Source organism: Entelurus aequoreus, linkage group LG02 (assembly GCF_033978785.1).
Source record: "Entelurus aequoreus isolate RoL-2023_Sb linkage group LG02, RoL_Eaeq_v1.1, whole genome shotgun sequence".
Lineage (NCBI taxonomy): Eukaryota > Metazoa > Chordata > Actinopteri > Syngnathiformes > Syngnathidae > Entelurus > Entelurus aequoreus.
Window position 1 is genome coordinate 9,215,392 of NC_084732.1, and position 12,526 is coordinate 9,227,917.

General features: G+C 30.2%; 1 protein-coding gene across 1 annotated transcript in view; it reads right to left on the reverse strand.

The window, feature by feature from the left end:
* Nucleotides 1-12,526, reverse strand: part of LOC133662253 (centrosomal protein of 89 kDa-like) — a 90,947-nt gene that overhangs the window by 26,678 nt on the left and 51,743 nt on the right. The window contains 1 exon segment of the mRNA XM_062066084.1: nt 8,990-9,079. Within this exon segment, the coding sequence (XP_061922068.1) occupies nt 8,990-9,079 (90 nt within the window).

Sequence of the window (12,526 nt, forward strand, 5' to 3'; positions counted from 1 at the left end):
ACTTGAAGCCTTGAATAGGTCAATAAATCATAACAATGTTGATTTTTATAATTTTTGTTTTTATGCCCTTTTTGTCATAGAAAACTTAGCTTTTTATAGCAAACACAAAATATGTAAAATTTTCCCCCCAAAAAATATTCAAAGAGTAATATTTAATGTGAATAACTTGGAATGGGTCAATAAATCATAACATTGATTTTTTTTAAATAATTTTTGTTTTTATGCCCTTTTTGTCATAGAAAACTTAGCTTTTTATAGCAAACACAAAATATGTAAAATTTTTCCCCAAAAAAATATTCAAAGAGTAATATTTGATGTGAATTACTTGGAGCCTTGAATAGGTCAATAAATCATAACAATGTTGATTTTTATTATTTTTGTTTTTATGCCCTTTTTGTCATAGGAAACTTAGCTTTTTATAGCAAACACAAAATATGTAAAAATTTTCCCCAAAAAAATATTTAAAGAGTAATATTTGATGTGAAGTAATTGGAGCCTTGAATAGGTCAATAAATCATAACAACGTTGATTTTTATTATTTTTGTTTTTATGCCCTTTTTGTCATAGAAAACTTAGCTTTTTATAGCAAACACAAAATATGTAAACATTTTCCCCAAAAAAATATTCAAAGAGTAATATTTGATGTGAATAACTTGGAGCCTTGAATAGGTCAATACATCATAACAACGTTGATTTTTTTAAAATAATTTTTGTTTTTATGCCCTTTTTGTCATAGAAAACTTAGCTTTTTATAGCAAACACAAAATATGTAAAAATGTTCCCCAAAAAATATTCAAAGAGTAATATTTGATGTGAATTACTTGGAGCCTTGAATAGGTCAATAAATCATAACAATGTTGATTTTTATTATTTTTGTTTTTATGCCCTTTTTGTCATAGAAAACTTAGCTTTTTATAGCAAACACAAAATATATATGAAATTTTCCCCCCCAAAAATATTCAAAGAGTAATATTTGATGTGAATTACTTGGAGCCTTGAATAGGTCAATAAATCATAACAAGGTTGATTTTTTTAATAATTTTTGTTTTTATGCCCTTTTTGTCATAGAAAACTTAGCTTTTTATAGCAAACACAAAATATGTAAAAGTTTTCCCCCCAAAAAATATTCAAAGAGTAATATTTGATGTGAATTACTTGGAGCCTTGAATAGGTCAATAAATCATAACAACATTGATTTTTTTTAATAATTTTTGTTTTTATGCCCTTTTTGTCATCGAAAACTTAGCTTTTTATAGCAAACACAAAATATGTAAAATTTTTCCCCAAAAAAATTATTCAAAGAGTAATATTTGATGTGAATTACTTGGAGCCTTGAATAGGTCAATACATCATAACAACGTTGATTTTTATTATTTTTGTTTTTATGCCCTTTTTGTCATAGAAAACTTAGCTTTTTATAGCAAACACAAAACATGTAAAATTTCCCCCCCCAAAAAATATTCAAAGAGTAATATTTGATGTGAATTACTTGGAGCCTTGAATAGGTCAATACATCATAACAACGTTGATTGTTTTTTTATAATTTTTGTTTTTATGCCCTTTTTGTCATAGAAAACTTAGCTTTTTATAGCAAACACAAAATATGTAAAAATTCAAAGAGTAATATTTGATGTGAATTACTTGGAGCCTTGAATGGGTCAATACATCATAACAACGTTGATTTTTTTTAAAATAATTTTTGTTTTTATGCCCTTTTTGTCATAGAAAACTTAGCTTTTTATAGCAAACACAAAATATGTGAAATTTTTCCCCCAAAAAATATTCAAAGAGTAATATTTGATGTGAATTACTTGGAGCCTTGAATAGGTGAATAAATCATAACAATGTTGATTTTTATTATTTTTGTTTTTATGCCCTTTTTGTCATAGAAAACTTAGCTTTTTATAGCAAACACAAAATATGTGAAATTTTTCCCCCAAAAAATATTCAAAGAGTAATATTTGATGTGAATTACTTGGAGCCTTGAATAGGTGAATAAATCATAACAATGTTGATTTTTATTATTTTTGTTTTTATGCCCTTTTTGTCATAGAAAACTTAGCTTTTTATAGCAAACACAAAATATGTAAAATTTTTCCCAAAAAAAATATTCAAAGAGTAATATTTGATGTGAAGCAATTGGAGCCTTGAATAGGTCAAAACGTTGATTTTTATTATTTTTGTTTTTATGCCCTTTTTGTCATAGAAAACTTAGCTTTTTATAGCAAACACAAAATATGTAAAAATGTTCCCCCCCAAAAATATTCAAAGAGTAATATTTGATGTGAATAACTTGGAGCCTTGAATAGGTCAATACATCATAACAACGTTGATTTTTTTTAAATAATTTTTGTTTTTATGCCCTTTTTGTCATAGAAAACTTAGCTTTTTATAGCAAACACAAAATATGTAAAAATGTTCCCCAAAAAATATTCAAAGAGTAATATTTGATGTGAATTAGTTGGAGCCTTGAATAGGTCAATAAATCATAACAAGGTTGATTTTTTTAATAATTTTTGTTTTTATGCCCTTTTTGTCATAGAAAACTTAGCTTTTTATAGCAAACACAAAATATGTAAAAATTTTCCCCCCCAAAAATATTCAAAGAGTAATATTTGATGTGAATTACTTGGAGCCTTGAATAGGTCAATAAATCATAACAACATTGATTTTTTTAAATAATTTTTGTTTTTATGCCCTTTTTGTCATAGAAAACTTAGCTTTTTATAGCAAACACAAAATATGTAAAATTTTTCCCCAAAAAAATTATTCAAAGAGTAATATTTGATGTGAATTACTTGGAGCCTTGAATAGGTCAATACATCATAACAACGTTGATTTTTATTATTTTTGTTTTTATGCCCTTTTTGTCATAGAAAACTTAGCTTTTTATAGCAAACACAAAACATTTAAAATTTCCCCCCCCAAAAAATATTCAAAGAGTAATATTTGATGTGAATTACTTGGAGCCTTGAATAGGTCAATACATCATAACAACGTTGATTGTTTTTTTTATAATTTTTGTTTTTATGCCCTTTTTGTCATAGAAAACTTAGCTTTTTATAGCAAACACAAAATATGTAAAAATTCAAAGAGTAATATTTGATGTGAATTACTTGGAGCCTTGAATGGGTCAATACATCATAACAACGTTGATTTTTTTAAAAATAATTTTTGTTTTTATGCCCTTTTTGTCATAGAAAACTTAGCTTTTTATAGCAAACACAAAATATGTAAAATTTTTCCCCAAAAAAATATTCAAAGAGTAATATTTGATGTGAAGTAATTGGAGCCTTGAATAGGTCAATACATCATAACAACGTTGATTTTCATTATTTTTGTTTTTATGCCCTTTTTGTCATAGAAAACTTAGCTTTTTATAGCAAACACAAATATGTAAAAATTTTCCCCAAAAAAATATTCAAAGAGTAATATTTGATGTGGAGCCTTGAATAGGTCAATACATCATAAACAACATTGATTTTTATAATTTTTGTTTTTATGCCCTTTTTGTCATAGAAAACTTAGCTTTTTATAGCAAACACAAAATATGGAAACATTTTCCCCCCCAAAATATTCAAAGTGTAATATTTGATGTGAATTACTTGGAGCCTTGATTAGGTCAATACATCATAACAACGTTGATTTTTTTTATAATTTTTGTTTTTATGCCCTTTTTGTCATAGAAAACTTAGCTTTTTATAGCAAACACAAAATATGTAAAAATTTCCCCCCAAAAAATATTCAAAGAGTAATATTTGATGTGAAGCAATTGGAGCCTTGAATAGGTCAAAACGTTGATTTTTATAAAAAAAAAATGTATGCCCTTTTTGTCATAGAAAACTTAGCTTTTTATAGCAAACACAAAATATGTAAACATTTTCCCCCAAAAAAATATTTAAAGAGTAATATTTGATGTGAATAACTTGGAGCCTTGAATAGGTCAATAAATCATAACAACGTTGATTTTTTTTTAATAATTTTTGTTTTTATGCCCTTTTTGTCATAGAAAACTTAGCTTTTTATAGCAAACACAAAATATGTAAAATTTTTCCCCAAAAAAATATTCAAAGAGTAATATTTGATGTGAATAACTTGGAGCCTTGAATAGGTCAATACATCATAACAACGTTGATTTTTTTTAAATAATTTTTTGTTTTCATGCCCTTTTTGTCATAGAAAACATTGCAACTTTTTCAGCTGTTTGCTATTTTATTCCACTTGTTCATGTTGTTTTAATAGAATTATCTGAAGGCTGCACTTTGGACACCCTTGATTTAAATTATAAGCCCTAAAATGACTTAAAGAGGAACTGCACTTTTTTTGGGGGGGGGGGGGAATTTTCCTATCAATCACAATCATTATGTAAGACAAGAACACATGTTTTTTTTTATTCTAACTCGTAAAAGACGGCAAGTAAGAGTTGGCCAACAGGAGTACTCTATTCCGCCCATAAAGATCTCTAATAATCATCCAAAAAGCGCCAACAATACTCCATTTACATGTCGTGACCGGAATATTAACCGGAGATGGCCAGAAAGACACGAAAAGACGCTCGTTTGCGGCACTTGAGACCAGCTTGCTAGTAAATAAATACAATTTAAAAAATAGAGGCAGCTCACTGGTAAGTGCTGCTATTTGAGCTATTTTTAGAACAGGCCAGCGGGCTACTCATCTGGTCCTTACGGGCTACCTGGTGCCCGCGGGCACCGCGTTGGTGACCCCTGGCTTAACCAATACATTCATATCGGCTGCTCTAGTTGATCTGGCATTCCAGGGAAAAACACACTCTTTTTACTCAACACTGATAAGAGAGAGAGACGTGGGGGTTGTCTTCACATTCCGATGGTTTACGACACTAACCAGGCATCTGAAATGTCTAAAGAAACTGGTAGAAGGAACAAATAAAAAGTACTAGCTGCTCTAAACATGGCTATGTGAAAATAAATAACTCTTAAACATATCTGCATCCTCCACAATGGCTGGAAAACTCAACAGCACTTCGATTTTAAATTTTACTTGATCTTTTATAGCAAATGCTAAAAAAAAACCCTTTCAGTGTTTTCAAACAATTTTTATTATGATATTATTTTTTTATATGGCTGCCAGCGAAGACAAATCCATTCATAGGTTCATAGGGTAGGAAAAAGTAGCAGGTTGATGGTTTTGGGATGTTTTTTTTTAAAGCACTTTATAGGCAAAATAGAGCAAACCCCATTGTTAGCTGACTTTTGCTAGCATTTATTTACGACTTAGAATGCATTAAATCAAAATTCCTAAAAAAAAACCTTAACAGCACCTTCTCGCAGGGCCCCTCCAACTCCTTACAATGGAACATTGTGCAGCATGGATTTCAAACACGTGGAAAACATGGCCAAAACTACATGAAAATAATGATTACTATTTTGATATTTTTACACTTTGTAAAAAAAACGACAAGTTTAAATGTAAATATGCTCATGAGTGACGTATGAAAAGCTGATACATGTTAGTAATATTATTAGTGTTATTACATATTCAACTTTTCAATTTGCCCTTGTTATTTGTTGTATTCTTGTTTGTCTGTTTACCATACAAAACTATTAGCGAGCCGCAAATGGCTGCACTTTAGACCGTCACGACTGCCACATCCAGGATGAGGTCATAGCTAAGTCAAACATCCAATTATTCAAGTTGACTGCAAAAGTGTTTGGGACATAATTGATATTATTCGTGCCGGACTCTTACATTGGCTGCCTCAGGTCAACATAAGCGGCGGTTGACATAAGCGAAATGAGTTGTTGCTTGCATATTCACTCATGACTTTGTCCATGCAGATCATCATTTTCCTCCATTTTTTTTGTTCTTTTATATATTTTGTACTCTCATCTACCAGAGCTGCTGTGCTCATGTTCTTGTATGTTTTGACTACGACAATAAAGCTTTATACATGCACAAATGATGAAAATCTAAACAATTTTATAAAACAAGGTGCATTTTGTCAGTTGTTGTTGTTGTAGAATCCTGGTTAATACTGTCATGCTTTTTTTTTTTTTTTTTTGTATTTTTTTTTAAAAAAATTTAAATTTATTTATTTTTATTTTTATTTTTTGTATTCATTTTTATTTTTATTTTTTATTTATTCATTTTTTAAATTTTTTTTTAAATAATTTTTTTTTTTTTTTAATTTTTTTTAATTTTTTAAATTTATTTATTTTTTTATTTTTTTAATTTAAAAAAAAAAAAAAATACTGTCATGCTTTTATAAAAACAAGGTGCATTTTGTCAGTTGTTGTTGTTGTAGAATCCTGGTTAATACTGTCATGCTTTTTTTTTTTTTGTTTTTTTTTTGTTGTTTTTTTTATTTTTTTATTTATTTTTATTTTTATGTTTTGTAGTTATTTTTATTTTTATTTTTTATTTATTAATTTTTTTAATATATTTTTAAATTTTTTTAATTTTTTTAAAATTTATTAATTTTTTATTTTTTTTTATTTAAAAAAAAAAAAAAAAAATACTGTCATGCTTTTATAAAAACAAGGTGCATTTTGTCAGTTGTTGCTTTTTTTTTTTTTTAATTTTTAAAAAAAATTGTTATTTTATTTATTTTTATTTTTTATTTTTAAATTTATTTTCATTTTTATTTTTTATTTTTTTATTTTTTAAATATATTTTTTAATTTTTTAAATTTATTTATTTTTTATTAAAAAAAAAAAAAAAAAAAAAATACTGTCATGCTTTTATTTTTGCACTGACAGGAAGTGACTAAATGTCTTGAAGCTAAGTGCTTTGCAACGATAAATATACTGATGTATATGTACCATAATTATGCATATGTCCTCAAGGGAGGCTTGAAGAATTTTTGTTTATATTATATTAAATAATAATATCATTATATAAACAATTTTAAAAAAGAAGAAAAATTATTTAGCTTGGCGATAAAACGATATCAACATATATTGCAATAGACATGTGATCGATATCAATAAAAATGCAAATGTTGTATATATATATTTTTTTCTTTGTTGGAAGAAAAAGGAAGCAAGGTTGGTTGCATCAACAAAGACACTCGCTCTCTGGCGACCAAGCAACACAGGAAGTGGTCACGCTAACAGCCAATCAGGTGAGAGTATCAATTATCAAGTTTGCTTGATTATTTGCATGGAGGGAGAAGAGAAAGTCAAAATGAAGAAATTGTGGATAAAAGAGGAAAAGCCAATTTTTTGGATTTTTTCCAAAGGGACCGTAGTCAGACCAATGTGGTCTGTACATGATGCAAGGCATACCACACCACCTTAGCTCACACTTTAGAGCACAGCTGTAACTTACTGCCACTAAACCTGCAGAAAGTAGTTCTTCTCAGGTTTCTCTATGTGTACATTTTCACACTTTGCACTATTTTCTTACACTTTATGAAGCATTTCTTACATATTCATTATTTTTAAGAGTTTTAAGTGTTCAGTGTGATTTTACTATTTTGTTGAGATTGTTTCCCATGCTTGTGTTGACATTTCCTTTCTGCCCTGATAGCTGAGAGATTATAATCACAGGAAGTTACATTTTAAATAAATCATATTTTCCATAAATCATAAAAAATTACAATAATTATTCGCATTAATCACTACCCAAGAAGTAGCTCTTGCTTTCAAAAAGGTTGCTGACCCCTGTTTTAAAGTCATATCCAACAATTGCGACAACGACTTTTTACTGTTAACCGAGTTTAGTTTTTGCATGATTTCTGCTGGTGGTGCAAAAAAATGTGCCTTGGCTCCAAAAAGGCTTTAATGGACACAAAAGGAACACAATTAAAGATGTAAAGTCAACTTGTTTTCCCACTCTCCTGCTACTTTACCTCCGATGACCCCAGGTGGTGCGTGTGAACATGGTTAGTGACTTCCTGTCTGTGCCAGAGTGAGTTTGCTGCGTTGAAGTCATACAATAGAACAGCGCTCATAACCTTCAGAGCTTCTGTACCAATCTGTTCCTGACAATCATGGTGACATTTTCTATTAACGTTGCTGCAAAAGTCAATTCAACCTTTTGGATTTTTCCCTGCACTGCCTTTTCTGCCCCCGTCTTTGTGTTGTTGTGCACAAGCAAATAACTACCATGCTGAATACATGTGGATAATATAAATACAGTTTATTATACAGCATTATTCACATGTGAATAATGCTGTTAGGGTTGTAATTTGACCTGTAATTTGATCCCCTTAAAATACTTGAAAACTCACCAAACTTTTCACACACATCGGGACTGGTGGAAATTGCGATCTAATAAAAAAAAACGAACCCCAAAACTCAAAATTGCGCTTTGGCGCAATTTTTGAATAAAACAGAGACAAAACTGCTCCTCACAGGAAAACACAGACAAAGCTGCTTGTAACTTCCGGTAGGAACGTCTTAGAGACATGAAACAAAAACCTCTATGTAGGTCTCACTTAGACCTACATTTCATAATTTAACATCCTCGGGCAAAAACCAACAGGAAGTTGGCAATTTCCCCTTCAAGACAAAAAATGACTAGAAACACTAATTTTTGCCTATTTGACCTGTAATTTGACCCCCTTAAAATACTTCAAAACTCACCAAACTTTTCACACACATCGGGACTGGTGGAAATTGCGATCTAATAAGAAAACGAACCCCAAAACTCAAAATTGTGCTCTAGTGCAATTTTTGAATAAAACAGAGACAAAACGGCTCCTCAGAGGAAAACACAGACAAAACTGCTTGTAACTTCCGGTAGGAACGTCGTAGAGACATGAAACAAATACCTCTATGTAGGTCTCGCCTAGACCTACATTTCATAGAAAAAACTGCTCCTCAGAGGAAAACTCAGACAAAAATGCTTGTAACTTCCGGTAGGAATGTCTTAGAGACATGAAACAAAAACCTCTATGTAGGTCTCACTTAGACCTACATTTCATAATTTAACATCCTCGGGCAAAAACCAACAGGAAGTTGGCAATTTCCCCTTCAAGACAAAAAATGACTATGGAGGAACTCACCTTGACGCGCTCCTCCAGCTTTCCGAATTGAATGGTGCCGTTCACCATCTTGCCGAGGAACTCCTGCTTTTCCCGCTGGAGCGTCGACGCCTAAGGACGGAGGAGAGAGGACAGTCGGACATCTTTGTTGCAGGGAAACATTGCTCCTGATGATTTCGTTTGCAGAAGACATTTACGAACACAGCGGCGTCACGTGGCTTTCATGCACACAAATGGCCTCTTTTTTTTATTTGTATTAAATAAATAAAAAAAACACAATATACACTTACAATAATTAATATTCTGGTTCCTACAATATATATCAATGCAGTCTGCAAGGGATACAGTCCACTAATAGTACTGACCTTTAACAGTTAATTTGACTCATTTTTAGGGATGTCCGATAATGGCTTTTTGCCGATATCCGATATTCCGATATTGTCCAACTCTTTAATTACCGATACCGATATCAACCGATATATGCAGTTGTGGAATTAACACATTATCATGCTTAATTTGGACAACCATGTATGGTGAAGATAAGGTACTTTTTTAAAAATAATAATAAAATAAGATAAATAAATTAAAAACATTTTCTTGAATAAAAAAAGAAAGTACAACAATATAAAAACAGTTACATAGAAACTAGTAATTAATGAAAATGAGTAAAATTAACTGTTAAAGGTTAGTACTATTAGTGGAGCAGCAGCACGCACAATCATGTGTGCTTACGGACTGTATCCCTTGCAGACTGTATTGATATATATTGATATATAATGTAGGAAGCAGAATATTAATAACAGAAAGAAATGGGGGGAGGGAGGTTTTTTGGGTTGGTGCACTAATTGTAAGTGTATCTTGTGTTTTTTATGTTGATTTAATTTTTAAAAAAAACAAACAAAAAAAACAATACTGATAATAAAAAAAACGATACCAATAATTTCCGATATTACATTTTAACGCATACATCGGCATCTCTAGTATATATATACACATATCATTGTGTATATATACACATATATATATGTGTGTGTGTAATATAAAGCAGTGGTCATATATATATATATATATATATATATATATATATATATATATATATATATATATATATATATATATATATATATATAATTATATATATATATATATATATATATATATATATATATATATATATATATATATATATATATATATATGTGTGTGTGTATATGTATATATATATATATATATATATATATATATATATATATATATATATATATATATATATATGTTTATATTCTTTTATTTTATTTGTCATTATTATTATGAATAATGTATTATTGTTTATTTTTTCTCATTTCTTTTTTCTTTATTTAATAAAAAAGAATTACTCCCTATATATATATATATATATATATATATATATATATATATATATATATATATATATATATATATATATATATATATATATATATATATATATATATATACATACACATCTGTTAGATTAGATTAGATAGCACTTTATTGGTTCCTTCAGGAGAGTTCCCTCAGGAAAATTTTATATATATATATACATATCTGTTTATATTATTTTATTTTATTTCTCATTATTATTATCAATAATGTATTATTATTTATTTTTTATTGATGTATTTGCAAATACTATTTAGTTTTTGTGCTGTTTCTTTCTTTTTTGGGGGGGCGGGGGGTGGTATGGTTGGGATATAAACAAAAAAATATATTTTGACATTTCGGGCAGACAATAGATGTATGATGTATGTGAATATGATGTAATGGATAATAGGAAGGTCTGATGCTGGATGTCAATAACAAAAAAAAAAAATATATATATATATATATATATATATATATATATGTTGGTTGTTTTTTTTGATAAAGGACATTATCTTCACCAGACCAGATTGTCAATGAAATGAAATTGTTTAAAAGGGTTCTTAAAACCAGCTCCAGTCCAGGTTATGTCTATAATCTATAAACAAAATTACATTTTCATAATAAGCACATGAGAACTTCCCATCTATTCTTATGTTTTTCTGGCATCATTATCGGTTTCAACCATATAACTTTCTAAAGTTAAAAAATGTTGAATACATGTTTTAAAGAAAGTAATTATCTATTTTTGGCCTTAAAAATAAACTATACTATAATAAATTGACTAAATCCTGACTGTGAATGAACTCTCCTAAAGTAACAGAAACCACACCGAGCTTCATAAACAAACCAATCCTTAAACACATTTTTAGAACTTCCACCCAAAACGAAGACACAATATGACAATATGTGACACAAATGGCCTCTTATCACACGGTCGCACCTCGCCCGGCGTGCGCCAGGCTGACCTTCTACACACGACAGGCTCAGAGAGTCTGAATGTGTTGACATTTGCCAGACACCACTCTGCCAGCACACGCTCCATCTAACCGATGCCATTAGGATGCACGTTTTGAAGGAAGGGAGCTAACTTCACCATGTTTCCAACAGCTTCTTCTTACCACACTGCAAAAAGCCAGTGTTCAAAAACAAGAATAATTAAAGCTGCAAGCAGCGTTGGTCGGGTCCGCCTTCTGGCAGGTGCTAGTCCTAGGTGTCCCCATACTTTTGTCCAGTGGTAGTCCTGAGTGAGACCTACATAGAGGTTTTTGTTTCGTGTCTCTACGATATTCGTACTGGGAGTTAGAGGAAGTTGTGTCTGAGTTCACATTGTCATTATAGGCTATTGTGTGTAGAATTTTGAGGACAAAAAAGGAATAATTGCATTTTACGTTGTCATTATAGGCGGGTCTTTGAAGGCACGTAAAATCAAAACCGTACTACTAATTAGAAAGCTTTCGTCAACTTTTAATCAGAAGGGTTCAATCTCTCTCCTGTAGCAGTTTGAAGCCGAAACGACAAACGCGCTCGGAGCAGATAACGTTTGATGTTTGGTGACCGGGTGTAACAAAAATGTTGTTTTGAAGGAGGAATACCAAACTTCCTGTTGATTTTTGCTGAAGGATGTCAATCTATGAAATGTAAGTCTAGGCGAGACCTACATAGAGGTATTTGTTTCATGTCTCTAAGACATTCCTACCGGAAGTTACAAGCAGTTTTGTCGGAGTTTTCCTCTGAGGAGCAGTTTTTTCTCTGTTTTTTTCAAAAATTATGTAGAGCACAATTTTGAGTTTTGGGGTTCGGTTTTTTTTTAGATCGCAATTTCCACCATTCCCGATGTGTGTGAGAAGTTTGGTGAGTTTTGAAGTATTTTAAGGGGGTCAAATTACAGCTCAAAGAGGCAAAAATGAGTTTTTTTAGTACAATTTTGTCTTGAAGGGGAAATTGTCAACTTCCTGTTAGTTTTTGCCCCAGGATGTAAAATTATAAAATGTAGGTCTAAGTCTGACCTACATAGAGGTTTTTGTTTCATGTCTCTAAGACGTTCCTACCGGAAGTTACAAGCATTTTTGTCTGAGTTTTCCTCTGAGGAGCAGTTTTTTCTATTAAATGTAGGTCTAGTCGAGACCTACATAGAGGTATTTGTTTCATGTCTCTAAGACGTTCCTACCGGAA